At 41.4% G+C, this 17723-nt stretch overlaps 2 protein-coding genes across 6 annotated transcripts in view; one reads left to right on the top strand and one right to left on the bottom strand.

The window, feature by feature from the left end:
• Positions 1-223: 223 nt before the first annotated feature.
• On the top strand, positions 224-5783 carry myl1 (myosin, light chain 1, alkali; skeletal, fast). Its single transcript, XM_086221176.1, has 6 exons — positions 224-503; positions 1319-1346; positions 3446-3589; positions 3720-3893; positions 4043-4120; positions 5286-5783. Exons 1-6 carry the CDS (start codon positions 363-365, stop codon positions 5312-5314), a joined length of 594 nt encoding a protein of 197 aa, XP_086077302.1. The 5' UTR covers positions 224-362; the 3' UTR covers positions 5315-5783.
• Positions 5784-6493: 710 nt separating this feature from the next.
• The window catches only part of map2 (microtubule-associated protein 2), an 80127-nt gene continuing 68897 nt past the window's right edge, over positions 6494-17723 (bottom strand). For 4 of the 5 annotated variants that reach the window (XM_086219919.1, XM_086219921.1, XM_086219918.1 and 1 more), the window contains 6 exons: positions 15630-15764; positions 14724-14816; positions 12242-12334; positions 9832-9913; positions 8603-8715; positions 6494-8279 (listed from right to left, as the gene is read on the bottom strand). In XM_086219919.1, coding sequence (XP_086076045.1) covers positions 8058-8279; positions 8603-8715; positions 9832-9913; positions 12242-12334; positions 14724-14816; positions 15630-15764 — 738 coding nt within the window. In that variant the 3' untranslated portion in view covers positions 6494-8057. The remainder of the gene's footprint in view (positions 8280-8602; positions 8716-9831; positions 9914-12241; positions 12335-14723; positions 14817-15629; positions 15765-17723) is intronic. The other variant, XM_086219920.1, reaches the window with a different exon arrangement.

The following is a 17723-nucleotide window of genomic DNA, read 5'->3' as shown; positions in this document are numbered from 1 at the left end:
CACCGTAGTTGGTGCGTAACGCCGTGCGTAAAAGCGGAATTGTTTACTTGAGGTTCACAGGAAATCACATGGCCGTACGTGACCTTTGCAATGTTTTCGTTTTTGATCATAGATATAGCGCGTAAGAAAACACTTTCTGGAACGCAGCCCTATAAGCCATGTTTAGAGAGGACCCGCACACATACACACACCCCTTCGACGCGCCATCCAATCCTCACACGAGCACAGCCTTGACGGGCTCCAGGAGGAAAAATAGCCTCATATATACGCCCAGACGGTGATTTCTTGCTCCGAGTCCCCTCCACTCTGCTACACTCCTTGTGTTGTCACCCGTCCCGGGAAACACTCTACTATCAGCTAAAATGGCACCTAAGAAGGACCCTAAGGCTCCCGTCAAGAAGGCCGACCCTGCACCTGCCAAGAAAGCCGAACCTGCACCAGCACCGGCACCCGAGCCCGCCCCTGCTCCTAAAGCTCCCGCTGTTGACCTGTCCGCCATCAAGGTAGAATGACCGTGAACGCATGATGTGGTCCGCTGTGGGGAGGATTGGGGAGAGAATGACTGCTGCCCAGGGGGAGCTGGGATTTGGCTTGTCTTGTTCCACAAAGAGCTGCATGACAGAATCTCTGTAGTGGTTCCCAGTATGTAGACTGGTCTCTCAGGGGACCCCAGTGCAAAGGTTTATATTTTCTATTCATTCATACATTTGACGTAAAGTAAGCAGGAGGATGACACAGGACAGGCGTTGCTACTTCACTAGCCTGCTACTCTGCATGAACAAAAATAGTGGTGGAGGTCAAAGGTCAGTAAATTTGAAATATTTGTTTAATACCACTCACCTTGAATGAACTGACCAAGGATTTGAAAAAATCCAAATTTACACATAAATATGGTCAATCTGCAAATGGCTGATTTTTTTCTAAGGAAGTGAGAGCAGCTGCTGAGCTTCTCAGAGGTGAATAACCAGAACCATGGAGAGCTCACCGGCTCTAAACCACGCCCCCTCATCCTGGATTGGACTAACAGAGTGGTGACCGCTGTGTGATGGCATTGCAGGGTGACACCAAATGAGGACATGTTAATGGAGCTAAAGATGGACCTCCACAGATCGGGTGCCATCATGTGAAGCTAATTTTGGCAAAGCGACAAATTAAATCCTAGTTTAGACCTGATCAATTAAGTCCAGATTAATGTCTGATCGTCCGCCTTCTGAGTAAACACAGTCAGGGTTAGGCTTGAACAACTTATTCAGACATGTGTCTTGTTTTTCTACTGATTTATGCAAAACTAACATTGTTGCTTTCTGATGGCTTTCAGGTGGAATTCAGCGCAGACCAGATTGAAGGTAAATAAAGATGATTTTTACCTTTGCAGTCACATAACACTTAAAAATAAGATGCTATTAAAAAAACAACAACTGTTGCCATAGAAACTTAACGAATGGCCTCAAATTAAAAAGTAGAGAACTGTCACCTCTGTTTAATAAAAAACCTGCAGCATGAGACTTGGTTGTGGGTCTGAGAGCGTTCCTGACAGATGGTTACTTCGGTCATTTTTTTTTGTTTTGACATTCCACGGAAATACAAGACGCCTCGTGAAATCTGATTCTGCTCAACCGGCCAGTAAAATCTGTATCATTCAACAAGTGACTGGTGTGTTTCAGCAGTTTTTCCTCATTGCTGGATAAAGTAACAGAAAAATAAACCTGGATTTCTCATTTAAGACAACTTCCTCAAAAATAAGTAGTTGATTGTACTAACTGTTCACCCACAGAAGGCCAGTTTCATGTCAACGTGAAAAGTGAGAATACAAACACAAACTTCTTTGATTGCATCATTAATCAGTTCGGCTAATCAAAGCGTCCCGCTCGCGTAGTATTGGCCGTCCGTCAGCGGCACGTGATGAGCTGTGGTGCATTCATGGTCAAATTGAACTCCAATGTTTGCAGTGATTAGTCGAAGGAAAGTCCCGCAGCTCCCCGATGACTCGTGAGTGGACATCACTTGACCAGACCTGTCATCTGGCTGGCCACTTTTTTTATGCTGCAGTCAGCATTCCCTACTTTTACACTCCTCCCTCTCTCTCTGACACACACACACACACACACACACAAACACATACAAATACACACACACACCCAGTACAGTGCCTTGCCTTTAAAAGGAGGGGAGCTCATATTCTCAGCTATGTTTATCAATTCCAAGGTGGTCTTTTAAAAGAGCCTTTAGCCATCCGTCGTCCCCGTGAGGGACAGCTGAGAGGGACGAGTCCATTCAGCCAATAATATCACAATGATTTGATCTGGTTCGACTTTCCCGCCTCGGTTTGTCTGCTTCTACCTGCTGGCCTTCACGAAATAAACACAACTAAAAGCAGAATCCATTCTTAATCTATCAACATAATAATCCAGACATGTATCATCAGGAGACTTTGAAGTGTGATTGTACCATCTACACATTTCTGTCTGATCCCAGTGACCTGTGGAGTGTAACTTCTCACACCAGCAGCTTCAAATCACATGACAAGTTACGCAGATGTAGTCGAGCATACAACAAATGAAACTGAGAAATAGTAAAGATGAAGTAAAACATGTATTTTTCTACGTAAAGAACGTTTGAAGCACTTAAAAAAAAAAAAAAAAGGCCAACGCGCTGGGACTCAACACATCACAAACCTGACATGTAACATAAATACATTTAATCCTATTGTTGATAAATAACATAAAAATGAACAGTGGTCTCACTAAAATGTAAAAAAAGGAAATAAAAACTAAAGTCAAAACTCTTACACACTGCAACAACAAATGTCACCATTAGTGGATAAATAATACATTCGGGTTATTTATTAAGAATTTTACATTTGAATCTTATGGATTACATATTTTTAATAAATCTGAATTAATCACATATAAACTTTGACTGGGAGGAGCACGTCAAATATTTCAGTTTGATTCAAATTTAGGTAAATATTTGTAGAGGTACATTTCAGAGGGAGAAGTCTTAAATTGCTCCTAACAGTTTTCACTGCGATGGCCCAGATGATCTAAAGTATGAGCCAAATATCACAATAACATTATAATATCAGAATATCAGTCAGTAACGGATGAGTCCCGCAACTTTTTATGCCTTTTGCCATCATTTTTTTTTTACAAAACAACCGAGCGTGGCGTATTCTATCTGGTGTAATAGTGCCCTCTGCTGGTTACTAGCAACTCTCCATTTACACGCTAAATACACACATGGGGTCACAGGGCAAGGGTGTGATAGATTTTTTTTTTTTTTATTAGTGCTTAATTTTTTTCTAAAATTAATTGATAAATTGATTAGTACTGAAAGTTCCTAAAGTTCCATTTCCTTGGGACATGACAGTAATATGATGTACAAAAATGGTGGTGTTACATGTGCAGTTGCAGTTTAACTCACTGCCTCTCCTCCCTCCCTGCAGACTACAGAGAGGCCTTCGGTCTGTTTGACAGGGTGGGCGACAACAAGGTGGCTTACAACCAGATCGCTGACATCATGCGCGCTCTGGGACAGAACCCCACCAACAAGGAGGTCAGCAAACTGCTGGGAAACCCCTCCGCTGATGGTGAGAGATACACCCGCTCACTCCGTCATTCAGTTGCATTTTCTGTAGGATAAGGGTTCATTAGCATGTCGTATGACCTGGCAACGATTCTCTCTGTGAGGTGTCTGATGCTGACAGTTATTTGCTGCAGACATGGCCAACAAGAGAGTAGAGTTTGAGGGTTTCCTGCCCATGCTTCAGGCCATCATCAACAGCCCAAACAAGGCAGGGTACGAGGACTACGTTGAGGGTCTGCGTGTGTTCGACAAGGAGGGTAACGGCACAGTGATGGGTGCTGAGCTGCGTATTGTCCTGTCCACACTGGGTGAGTAATGCCTAGTCCTGCTGTGGCTGCATATGTAGCCGTGTGTGTGTGTGTGTGTGTGTGTGTGTGTGTGTGTGTGTGTGTGTATATGTGTGTTTGTGTGCGCGCGTGCGTTATTAATATTTGTTGTCCTCTGTCTCCCCCTACAGGAGAGAAGATGACTGAGGCTGAGATTGATGCTCTCATGCAGGGACAGGAGGACGAGAATGGCTGTGTCAACTACGAGGGTGAGACACAAAAATACAGTGATACACAAGCTAGTACATCATTCTGTTTCAATTCAGGCCCTTAAAAAGTACAAGATCTCAACGCAAGTTTGATCCTCTAAATCAGTTTCAAGCTTTTTGAGGAGCAAAACTGATCGTAATGTTGGGCCGCACACCAAATGCAAACACACATTGTGTTGTCATGATGCAAAATGGTACCAATATGCCAGTACCTCTTAATTAGATATCATTTAGACATAGCTGAATACCACCACCTTTCTTTGACACACGTGTCTGAGTACGATGCTCCCCTGACACGTACACTGTGTTTTCAAAGAGCAGGTAACTTCAGCCATCTAGTACATGTCTCTGCCTCATGATCAGTTTAGGAATCGTCACTTATTCAAATGAAAAAAAGTAATAATTTTATCACTCTCTATGGCAGCCCCTGCTCTAAATCCAGAATTCCAGTTTAATCTGCTGCATTTCAGACTACTCGGAGCTTTGACTTTTGCTGTTCCTGTTCTTGGAATGATACACTAGAACAGCTTGGAGAATCAGGGAAAAAAATTATGACCCGACTTCATAAAAAAATCAATTTTTTGGACATCAACAAAAGTGAAAAACACATGGTTAATAGTGCACCAACAACCAAAAGTAATTTTCATGTCTATGTGCCTGTGTTTTATTAGCATACAATCACATAGTAAAACATATTCTGCATGAACACTGATGTCAAACATGTGGCTGATGTGGTTAGCTGTCTGGAAACAGGAAACGATATCTGAAAAATCTCTTGCTCTGCACCAAAGTTATCAGAGAAATCATTAAAAATGCAAAAAATTGAAAAGGTAAAGAAATTCAAAACATTTACTGACTTGTGTAAATGTACCGATACTGAACACAGTAATGCCCTATGAAAAACTTCTTTCCTATTTGCAACAAAGAAATCAGTTTACCTTTTTATCCGTCCACATTTGTTCGTGCGCCTGGAGCCGCCTGGAATACTTATTGGAAGTTGAAGTTTGCAGTTCTGAGTCGCCTGGAATGCAGCAATAGAGTGACAATGCAGTATTTTACTGTGTCGTTTGTAGCTCTGCTTTTGAATCGTAGAAGTGTTCAATCTGAATATATTTCTTCTTCTCTTCTGTCCTTCCCTGTGTGCTGCCCCGGTGTTCATTCGCAGCCTTTGTCAAGCACATCATGTCTGTTTAAGGACTCTGCCACTCCAGTGGTGAATCCGGAATAAGTGCGGACCCCATGGTGTCGAGACATTCACTCGCTGCTTCCTGAACCACCTAAGGAAGCAGGGGGAACAAAGGACTATGAAATGTCATTTCCCTTTTTCTTTTTGTTCTTTTTTTTGTCCAACTGGTGCTTTTTTTCTCCTCCTCTTCTGGAAGCTGTCCCAAAATCTTTCATGGAGACTTTTCCTCCATCTTCACCCAAGTCCCTCTCTCTCTCATTGGGGTTTTTGTCATCACTGGTTTTCACAGTGGAACAGTTATGGAGGGGGAATAATGATGACCATCCCCTCCTGTCACTGATCGTCTGGCTGCCATTGAAGTGACTGGTTTGGCCCAGGACTGGCCATCAAAACGAATCCACTCCTCATCCAACCCATCCCTAAGTCTTAACTTATTGTACTCTCTCCTCTGCCATTTCACAATAAACTTTTCACAAACTCCCATTTCATTTGCTAATTTCTGACTCTGTTAGCATAGTTAGTTTAGCTAGATGCATGTGACAGGGAATAGAAATACGCTCATCTCCTCTCTCGTTGAGACTTGGGTGAGAGGACTGACCTATTTGGCTCCTGAGTCGCGCAGTAAAACACACACAAAAAAAAAAAAAATCAGTTGGCATTGTGGTCCCTGGTTCCCTCGTCTCAAAGTCAGTGAGATTTTTGAATGTTTTCTCTTAAATGCCTGTAATCAGGCCTGCAGTGAACACTACTATAAAATATATATATTTTTACATGACTACGAGACAAACTGCGTCCATAAATACCTCACTCATTCAAAGCGTTAATGTGCATTTTAAATGTCGCTTGCTAATAAGTGGCTACAAGACACGATCCGATGTGGACGTTCAACAATGTCGCGGCAAAAATAGAAGAGTTGCAAAGCTAGTAGTGGTGACGATGGCTTACATACTTAGCTGGTCAGATGCTACATGTTTTAAGTATTGTTACAGTAAAACTTAAATGTGTCATTTAGTGAAGCTTAGAGCTGCAACTACTAATATTACCTTTGAAAAAAAATAAAAGCAGGGTTGCTGTTGTTCTTGCTAAGCAACGCTAATTAGCTGCGAACTGCTAAGAAGAGGAATACACCCCAAACTGTCAAATGACAACAAAAAAAAGACAGCACACCAGTATCAATTTTTGTCCTTTTTATTGTCATTAATTATTGTAATTGTTGTCATATCAACAAGAGAAAAACTGCGTACATCTACTTGACCTTTTAAATACATTTACAGTTGCTGTGGGGTGGAGCGAGAGGTGGGGACAGGAGTGGGCACACGGAGATGGGGGATGCAGAAAAAACACAGAAGCAAACAAACAGTTGCAGGTGAGGGCAGTAACCAGGTCGGAGGAAGGAAATACCACAAATGGAGTCTGAAAAAGAAACTAGATCATCCAAACACTTTTTTTTTTTTTTCCAAACAGATGTAACAGAGTCCGAGTTGTCGTTTTCTTCATGAATTATCTTTTTATTTGCTTTTTGAGTTTTTTTTTTTTTTCTTCGTGTTCTTTTTCCCACATATTGCAAAACAAAACATCCATGGGATCTGCACCAAACGTACACACAGACAGATTTCAGAGTAACTGCATCTTCAGCTAAATCTCATGTCGCAATTTTTGCTTCTTCGGCTCGGTTTCAGACAGGAAACAGTCCTGATGAGCGCAACATCACCTGCAGAGGAAAATCACTACTTCTTCTTCATATGACTTTACTGCAGCTGTAAGATAATATTCTTTTGAACTATCTACTTTTTTTTTTTGTGATGGGCATTTCAGTGTCTGTGTGTATTATTGTTCTTATGAATATAAACTATACTGAACTACTGTGCAGGTACAAGAGAATGATGCTCTTCAACAGGACTCCTCTTTAGCAACACCAAATCAGCTGTCTGACATTGTCACCAAGCATTACACTGTAAACAACTAATAACTACAAAACATGAACTTGTTTAATTTTTATCCAATAATTGAGGAAATAACTTTCTAAAATCCCTTTTTTTTTAAATTACAAAATAGCCTCTTTTAACATTAGAATCGATACATGCTTGTCATAACATGACCTAGCTTTTGCAATACTGCAATTGTACAGGTATATTTTGTAGCCATATTGTCACTTCCTTGTAAAATGTTTTAAGGACACGTAGATGGCAAATAACTTGTATTTTTATACATGTTTCTATAGATATTTGCTTAATATATTATATATTGGATGACAAGAATGACTTGCAGTAAGGATGCTTGGTTTGTTAAGGGGTCTGGCGTCCATGCACGTTAGCAAGAACAGCACGTGCTGCATGGTGTGCTGGCCATATTACTTACACATACAGTTTATGGCCATATATGTAAAAAAGGGGGAAAAAAAGGAGAAAAAAAAAGCTATAGATTCTTTAAAACGCACATCCAAGGACCAGCCAAGTCAGTACCTGGTCCCCCCACTGGTACGCACACTGAGTCCTGTGTAGGACCAGTGTTGAACTATTCTACGCAACATATTTCAAGAGGAGAGGCCAGTGAAATGAAGAAGAAATAGCACATATTTGGGTTTTTAAATAGACAGGAAATAAAGAGGACCAAAGTATAGTTGCTCCTAATTTGAGTTCCTTCTTGGTGTTTGAGAAATGCAGTGAAGATGTCTTAGAGGCTGAGAAGAACTGGTTGGCCTCACAGTGGCTAGAGAGGGCGAAAAAAGTTTGAGCAGCCAGGGAGAAATGTTTACAAACCCTGCTTGGCCAGAGCTGCAGTGACATCCTCAGCTAGGGTTGCTAACTGTGGCGACTCCGTCATGTTAAGACTGCCAGAGGAGGACAGGTGGCTGTCCCGGTGACGGTGGGGAGACATTGAGCCGGACATGCCCGGTGACTGGGTGATGATATCGGCTCCGTGGTCTACTCGTGCCTTAGCGTGGTCACGAAACGTCAGCCTGTGGCTCTCGATCTGGCAGAGGCGGGAGATGAGAGAAAAAAGAACAGGGAAGAAGAAGTAGATTATTCACAGATCCTGTCACGTTAAATCATCTATATCTTCTATCGCACGTTACTTAGGTTAATGTCTATATTGTGACAGTGGCATATACTATACCTGGCCCTGCTACAACCACAGGCAGATTGAGGAGAACAATTACAAAGACTGACTGTACTTGACACATTTGTACATATATTACCTTAATAATGTGCTCCCATACTCAAGGAGGACAGAGTTGAGTGTGTTGATAGAGATTGTATCTGATTATAGGACTATGGGATGGAACTGACACTTACCAGGAGCCGGCCTCCACTTGGAGTGTGGTGAGCATTATCCAGGGAACCCACCTTGGCTTGGGCTTTGTCTTTGAAGTCCAACTTCACGCTCTCGATACGCACGTTTCCGCCCCCTGAGGAAGAGGGACAAGTGAGTGGGCGAGTGTCCCACTTGTTCCATTGAGCATCCAAGAAGAGCTTGGAAATGTGTCTTTTAAAAACATTGACAACAAAGGGGATTTTAAAATATACTTTGTCCAACATTAGCAACTAAACTGAAGCTAATCAATGTAGACTGTCCCGGTACAAATAGATCAGTATGCCAAGCACGCCATGAGTGTACACTGGAAATATACAGTATACTGGATTACATAAAAGTGAGAGAAAGCGACCAGCAGATGGCGCTGCAGGACCTAAAGGACAGGGGAAAGAAGGGTTCCTCATAGCTAGAAACTGTCATGAACGCACAACATCACTGGCCCTTCCAATACTATTGCTCCACCGCAATCTGCAGTGTTTTTACTACATGTAGTACATCATACTGTAATGATTTAAAGGCCATTTTTGTAAATGATAATGATCTGAACAGCTGATGTTTTCATAAATCAAAAATCAGTTTTCCTTATTCTATCCCGATACAGTGGAGGAGATAAGAACATTAAACTCAGATGGATAAAGTAATGTTGTTATTATCTAGAGCAATAATCAAACCTGTGGATTTCTTCCTTCCTCGTCTGTGAGGTGGGCCACTTTTATCACAGCAGCAGTTGATCCTTGCTCCGCCCTGCTCCCTCTGACGGGGATCAGCGCTGATCTCAGAATGATCTTTCTGCAATGCTCTCGCAAAGTGCTTCAAATCATAAACTCGGACTACGCGTACACTGTCCTTCAGTCAGGTCAGCTGATGTAACTAACCGATGAAGGCAGGAGGACTAAAAGCTGGAAACATGCCAGTATTCACCAGTTCACATGGACAACAATGGCTCATTTTCTACCTCGTTCATCCCATAATGGTCCCTGACTCAATCTGAGCTGAGGGCGTGGATGCAGCACGTACTGTACGTTTTTATTGCCGGGTCAGCGATCGCATCAACAACCTTTCCATCCCACGCCTGTCTTTAATGTTGAGGCCTTCTCTGACAGTCTAAACCTCTCAGGGCAAGAAGTAATGAGTAAAGTACAGCTGTGAAAGGGAGTGATTTAAGATGGAGAGTTAAATTCTCCTTGAGGTTGTACACACTGCGTGTTACCTGGTCGATGATGGATGTTGTCTAGAGAGCCACACTTAGAGGTCACATGGCTCAGGTCGATCTTCTTGTTCTGTATCTGCACCTGCAAGATGCAACGTGAAACAAGAAAGCTGACAGTTCACAAAGAGATGAAAAAGTCCTCCATAATCATATTCAAGGTCTAAAACGTTCATTCCAGCATTGTGAAATTTTATTTTTGCACGCTTAAGAGCAGAAGACAATCGAGAGTCCTCTGCTATGTGGACCAACCAAACCACAATTGCAAACAATCTATAATAAAAAATAATGTGCTAAAAATGTTTTCACAAATTGAGAAATCCTGCCCAGTATGCACTACAACAGTGAAGGCTCAGTGTGAAGTGGCAGTAGCAGTATGGGGTAATGTGACACACCCGAGGAGAGGAAAGATATGTGAGGGGGGAACCAGTGAGACACCAAGCAGAGCCGAGCTATAAAGCTTTAGACATTAGGCATGATGAACAGGAGGAGATCCGCTACGTCCTGAGATGAATCACTGGCACACGCCTGCTGAGGCACACCGATTAAATGTCCTTAGAATCTGGTGGTTTTTTTAGTTGTTTTAAGAGGAAGGATGACATGCATTACTTGTAAATATATTTCAGTGTGCACCTTTGGTAATTTACCAGGGACGTGAGGTGTGGTTTGTGTCCGCGAGGGAAAACATGGTGCTGCAGGTTGACTCTTCTCTCCAGCAATCATATCTTTCAGAAATACCTTTTTGTAGAGAATAAACTACACACAGGAAACACAGTTGCTGATTCAGCATTTAAAAACTGATGTGGCCGTGGATGTAACGTGTGAACAGGACCAGACAGGTTTACTCAAGTGCATCGTGCTAAAAACCACAACAAACAGGCCCAAATGATCCAATACCTCGGTTTGTTGAGTGGGACTGAAGCTTTGTCAGAAACTAAGACGTCACTGCATCATACAAGCCACATCCATTTGTGGCATAATATGATACTAAAGGTTTAGTTATGAGAGAGCTGGTGAAGTCTTGATGATCAAGAGTGAATCTTTGTTTCTACAGAAGAACACAGTTGATTTTCAGCTGATTTTTTAACACCAGCATCAATGACATTATCTTACAAAACACACGTTTTATCCATCCATCTATCACCAGACATTCATTTATTGAAACGGATATTGGATGCGTTCAAGCTCACTAAACCATTTAAGGTGACTATTCTGATAACTGAGGCCCACCGTCACGCTTTGTGATGTGAAGGCTGGTGGATCCAAATGCAGAAATGGCAGCAGACAGGAACTTGCTCAGCACTGCTCAACGTCACTAGCTTAAGATGTTTCAGTGTTTTGTTCTGGAGCATAAAATGCGGAATTGTCAAGGACAAAACAGACGCGTGAAGTAAGTTGTGGTGACGTTGGCGTCTCGGGCTCGTGGTGTAGTTCGTTCACAGTGTAACGGTAGCTTTTTACTTCTCAAGGCTGCGTTTACACTTCAATAGAATCATCATTGTAAAAGCTGTGTTAATTTTTAGAATGATCTTACTCACACACACACACACACAAAAAAAAAAAGAACCAAAGGAAGTATCATCGATGTGTTTGTCACAGAGCTATCCGATGTGCTGGTCAGTGAATAGCTGTCTACTCAAAGCAGATGTTGAAAAGGGAATTTTAAGTCTTCAAATATTTCAAAGAAAGGTTTTCAAAGATTTCGAGTCATACTTATCCTCGCAGCTTATGGCTTTAAGTTTCCACATTTTTAAATACGCTTGTATTAATCACTGAATGTGTTTTTAAAATTGTAGAGGAATAAATAGAGATGGACAAATCAACTGTAATTATCACAAATTAAAGTTATTATTGATTGTATCACACTTCTCATTCCCGTGCAGACCAAGAAATGAACCAAGTATGTGACCGAAGCAGGTATCATGGTATATATTGCTATCTAATGAGGTCATATGGTGCTAAGAATTTTTTCCCACAACACATATTTTCAATAGACGAGCATGAATTTTGATGTTGTTAGTTGCAGCCACAGGAAGTCAAACTTCATTTGCAGCACAAAAGTGCTTCTGATACCACTTTCTTCAGACCTGTTGGAAAGATGTGCAAAGCAGTCGCCACGGTAACCTACTGCTGCAACTAAAGAGATGCTCAGCAAATTGATTGGACTATTCTGACTGAAAAAGAAAGCTGCTAACACTCTACTTGTCAAGTGCTGGAGAAGAGATGTTCAACCATTTCACGCAGGACACAAAGCACCACGGGAGAGAACCCTGCTGCTTCGGTGATGTTACGGTGAACTATTAAACTGAAGGAAGAGATGGAAATGGACCAACACTGGGGGAAAAAAAAACAAAACAAAACACAAGACAGCACAAGTCAACATGAGACAATGGTTTTGTGACACAAGACTCACGTTTCCACCTCCTGCTGAGTAGCCCCTCCTGTCCAAGGACCCACACCTAGACTGAACATGGCTATAGTCCAGCTTAACACTGGGGATGAGCACCTGCAGGGCGGAGGTGAGGAATGAGCTGGGAACAGGCTTGGGCTTTCTGGAAGCATTGAAAATGTTTGTATCCCTCCACTCGTACATGTAATCATTACAAACTGGCAGGTATGACAGATAGGTGATGAGTTTCGACCCTCTGCGTTTGTGGCGTATGAATCACACCTGGGCTATATCAAGAGGGTCCACTTTACTCTAGAGAGTAGCACAGGAATGATGTATTTTTGCAGGCCAACCAGGAAGTTAGCATCGCTGTGGTTTCCCTCGACCAAAGGCCAGTGGGTTGTTTACCTTGGATTGTGGATTATTACTGAGGTTTACATGTTTGATCGTCTACAAAAGTTTCACAAACCAACACCGTGTTTTAAACATTTCTGAAGCATCCATGGATTCTTAGAAGTTCAAAGCTAACGTTGAGCTATGAACGAATCACACACGCCACTTCATCGGCACCACAACTAGCTTCACACTTTTTTAGTTATTGACATGATGATGTTTAATGTCCACGACAACCTCTGCAGTCTCACATAGCCACGTGTTAGCGAAAGCATTTTTGAAGACACATAAAAGTTTCAAAATTCCCAAGTGTGGTATTTCTGTACGTATTTTATGTCATAGAACAGAATGTGAACCCATAGACTTTGAGACGAGGGAGCAGGATGTTGGACAAACGCTCACTCATCTGCGTGTTTTAGGGCTCATTCCTGCGCTACTCTATTCCCAAATTGAAGAATCAACATAACATCCTTAAGCTTGCGTCTTTTTACTCTCAGCCACAGGAAGGTGTGCAGGTAGTAGATGACTTTGGTGTGACTTTCACTACGAATACTTTTGACTCTAAACTTGAGAGCAAACCCTTCAGGAAATCTTCATCCAACTCTATCACAAGAAGAAGCCAGAACCTTGTCAACGTCCCGTGTTAGACACACCAGTAAGTCATCTAAGGCTTGGAATTTTATGAAGTGATATAGATAGATGCAAATTAAAGGAGGCTACACGTTGCGAGCATTAGCTTATTGTGAGAGAATGATAAAACATGTAAAGGAGTGGTAAATGTCTCTCGTAGCTGAGCTGCAAAGACAGAAAGCAGGAGTGAGATGCAGACACAGCAGAGTCGCTACAAAAGCAAACACAATTTACCCGGCACAGTCGGAGGAATGGAGACAAGAAAGAGACATATAGTCCATATATATCCCACAGAGAGACAGGAGGGGAGAGCTATGTGAGCTTTGGATGTGTGGAGCTTTCATGGGTTCACTCTTATATTCAAGATGGCTCAATACTCCAAGTATATACATATGCAAAGGGCTTACAGAGTGTATATACTACATGTGCACAATATATAACACAGCGCACTGAAATTATTTTAGGAAGGGTTTAGTTGGGCTGTTGACGGAGTAGAAAGCAACCACTGGTCTCTCTTTCTGCTTTTATTTGGGATTTACAGTGACAAAGTTTATGATGTAGAGGAGATGAGAGGCTTTATTTCTAAGTATGACAGCAAAGAAATTATTTCAGAAAAATCGTGTCAAGTATGATGGATTTTATGAATGCTTGAATATCAGGAAAGAAAAATAAATTAGAAATACAATTGTGTCAAAAGCATTCTGTCATTTTCCTGAGAATTAATTTCTTCATGATGATGTTTAATAATCTGTCTCTTATGAAATCAATATAAACGCCTCACAGCATTTATAGAAATGTTTCTGCCATAAGATTAACTTCTTCTCTTGCTGGACAGGAGGGAAATGAGAGAGACCAAGAGGGAAAAAGCCTGATTTCCCTGCTCATTTATCCTTTAGGGCAACAAGATTAAATAAAATGACACGATGTCCACATTGAAAATGAGCGGCTTTATCAGCACTACAGCTACACATTTAACACCAGTGGACCACTTATCTCTAATAAGACAACATGAAAACATAGGACCTAATACAGCCCCACAAATTAAATGCCAGAATGATAGCCATTATTATTATTTTTTTATGTTTTCATTCCGCAGTTGTTGGATGGTCCCAGTAGTGACATACACCGTCGACACCCAACACTTGTCTGAATCATTCCAGCTCATCTGAGGCCACTCTGAAGGTTTATGACACTTCAGTCAGCAACAAGGTGGTTAACATCAGGAACTATCAGAACAGTTGCTCTGAGACTCATGATAATATGATAGAAGAGACAAATTTCCTTTAAACCACGGGGGAGATCAAGACAACTGTAAGGCACCAAGTGTGGTGGGACAAGAGTGGGGTATGACTATATTTAATCAAGCTATTTATTTTTGGGGAGACTCAAACTTATCCTCATCCATCTCCTCTCAAGAAGGATCACAACGGGGGGAGGAGGAGGAGGAGGAGGAGGAAGAGGGTAAAGATGGAAGAGTACATACATTGCCTCCATGGGGAGACGGCTTCAGATTATCCTTGGAGGTGCATTTTGATTCTATGTGATGGAAAGCCAGCTTCTTGTTTAAAATATGATTCTATGGAGAAATACAGAGAAAGTTTATGATGGGGATGAAAGCTTGGGAACAACAAATTAATTAAAGAACAATGTGATTAATGAAAACATATGATGCTGTCTTTTGTAAGTGTAAAATGAGTTGTTTGTGTGTGTGTGTGTGTGTGTGTGTGTGTGTGTGTGTGTGTGTGTGTTACAGGAGATAATGAGCAGCCAGTGGGACATTGTCATGTTATGTAATCAACTGAGCCAACTTTAAATTAAAAGTAAAAATATTGAAAATTGCGCATTTTTTTTAGATCAGCTGAGTTAATGAGAAGGTCTGAAACCATCATTTGCATGTGTTTTACAGTCAGAGCCAAAACACAACTACACAAATAGTGATTGTATGATACAAATGTATTAAGAGGAAGTGATTTGATTGCCTGTATGGAAATAAACTCTCCATCTGACTTCAAATGTAACCCAAATATCCTGTGTATTAATTTCTTTTTATTGGTTTGAGATGTTTTACTCAAAGGAAAACACAGGAGCTTTTTTTATATGCCGCAGCAGATATTACAAAAAAAAAGCAATTCAGTTAGACTTTAATATGTCAATTTTTATTTCATCGTGTAATGACTGAAAAGGGTGTCATGAATACTTCAATTCATTGGCAATATATATTTTAACTTTGACTATATTAAGCCTTCATTAAAATGTAAATTTACCGGGGTGCTCGCTAATTCTGAACACAGTAATTCGTTAAAATTAAACGCTGTTAAAGGTCTTCAATTTGTTCAGCGGCACACTCGATAAAAGTGAAGGTTAGATAATTAATGGCGCTGAGGTGTACCAGCAGGTCTTTGGTCCAGGTCATGCTGTGTGCCGCCGACAGACACAGAGTAAAGGAGATGAGGCGCAGCACAGACTTCCAGATCCAAGATGGCCTGTGTTTGTCCTCTGCTGACTTATTTTGGTCCTTGTACTTCTATGATGGCAGTGATCAGACAGGTCAGTGAAGGCCTGCTACAGGCTGGGAGAGGCTCACTACAGGAAGCGCTTGGGTCGACTGAGGCTCAGGAGGGGAGAGTAGTACTGTCATGCGATTCTTTTGGAACTGCACCTAAAATAGTTCATCAAATGTAGCCTGATGTATCAATTGCCTATTGATCCAAAATTATGTTTCATTTTTCAGTTACACTGTCGGAATCAGAATCGATTTGAACAGTTGCAGTGGCAGCTGTAAAACCGTGGATGTATGGTTTTGAGCGCCGCACAACCCACAACAAATGACTGGTTTCACCGTCAGAGTTTGATCCATCTGATAACATTCGTAAAGTTGGAACATGAACAACCGCAAGTTCATGACCGATACGGTTGCCTTGTTGGAAAATGTTGATGCGGCAGATATTCTGCCTGGACAATTTTCACAAACGCCCAGTTCAGCTGCATGACCCCGACAACAATCGCTTAATTAACCCAAATCAATCCCAAAGATTCCCACTGCAAAAGCCTGCTCTTTTAACCTCCAGACACTTCCAGTCCAACAGACATTGGCCTGTTCCAAACAGCGCTGTCATTCCTGATAAAGCACTGTCGCTGGTTGTGACCCACCAACGCATATTCGCACACAGATGCACATAAACCATCTAGGCTTTTTCTTCCGCAAATGACTGGCAGAAATTGGGAGGATGATCCCTCTCTATTTTGTGGCTGGCTGCACAGAGCAGCGCAGACACAAGGCCAGTTACAGAGATGTCAACCAAAAGCTAAAGCTACTAATCAGGTCATCAGCGGAGACTTGTAAGAGCTGATGGGTACAGACAGACTGCTGTTTTCATCACAATCCTTTCTGCCGCAGCACTGACTCTCTGCCTGGGATTCATGCTATAACAAGATATTTGTCAAACCGTAGGCTGTACACTCCCAAACACTAATGCAGATTCTGTACAGCCGCACAAAACATTATTTGAAATGCAGATTTCTGTTAGCTGAGCCAGGGGAATAACTAAAGCGACACGTCCTGCTCTCGATTCTGACATGGAAATGGTTAAAAGACAAGGCCATGAACAAACAATGCTGTCTTATGGCCCTTTGTCAAAGAGAAAGTAATGGATGTTACAGTAAAATAAAAACAACAGCATGTAATGAACAAAACAATCGTGGGAGCTCACTCGCTTCGTACGGCAGCACAAATGGGAGTCAAACATGGAGAAAACATGAGATGAAAGTGACAAGAAACTACAACCAATGACAGAGCAGTTTTGTTTGTCAAGGTTATCAGTTGATTCAACGTTGATTTGTAAAGAATTAAGTTTCAAGTTTCACTATAGATACTATGCTGTCATTTTTAATACAACACAAACCCAGTGCCTGAATCTGCGACAGATTTTCTATGTTGATAGTTTTAATATTGGTGTTAAATGCATTTTTTTTCTATATATCGCAAGTGTTTGTTTTATTAAAGTTTAATGAATGTAGTCCGTCACACACTTTCCTAATAAACTTAAATGTTAACTTATCCCTCTATCACACCAGTGAGGGAGCAGAGATATTGAATATAAAGACTGACAGGTGGGTAAAACACTAAAGTACTACAGGTGTCGACTCAGTGTGGAGTAAAGGGACCATGGGAGAAAAACATATCAAAGTAGAAACAAAAGACAGAAGAGGTTAGTAGAAAAAAACAACAACACATGTTTAGCTGCAATTTGTAAAATGATTGTTGAACTCTTAGTATCGTTTTCAGCAGATAAGAAGTTCTGCATATGCAGTTACTACATTGGTTTTTGATGATACGGATATTGCTTATGGTGTTCATGTTATTATTTGTTGTTGCCTGTCTAAATCTGCCCCCCATCTCTCTATTGCCATCTCTTTCCCCCCACTTTGTGCAATGGGGAAAGCTAATGTGATTTTTATGTTGTATTTTACATAAATGGAGGGA

Source organism: Aulostomus chinensis, chromosome 12 (assembly GCF_037954235.1).
Source record: "Aulostomus chinensis isolate RoL2024-O1b breed Wild chromosome 12, RoL_Achi_v1.0, whole genome shotgun sequence".
Classification (NCBI taxonomy): Eukaryota; Metazoa; Chordata; class Actinopteri; order Syngnathiformes; family Aulostomidae; genus Aulostomus; species Aulostomus chinensis.
The sequence above is the reverse complement of the archived record's forward strand: the minus strand, read 5'-3'. Positions and strand labels throughout refer to the sequence as shown.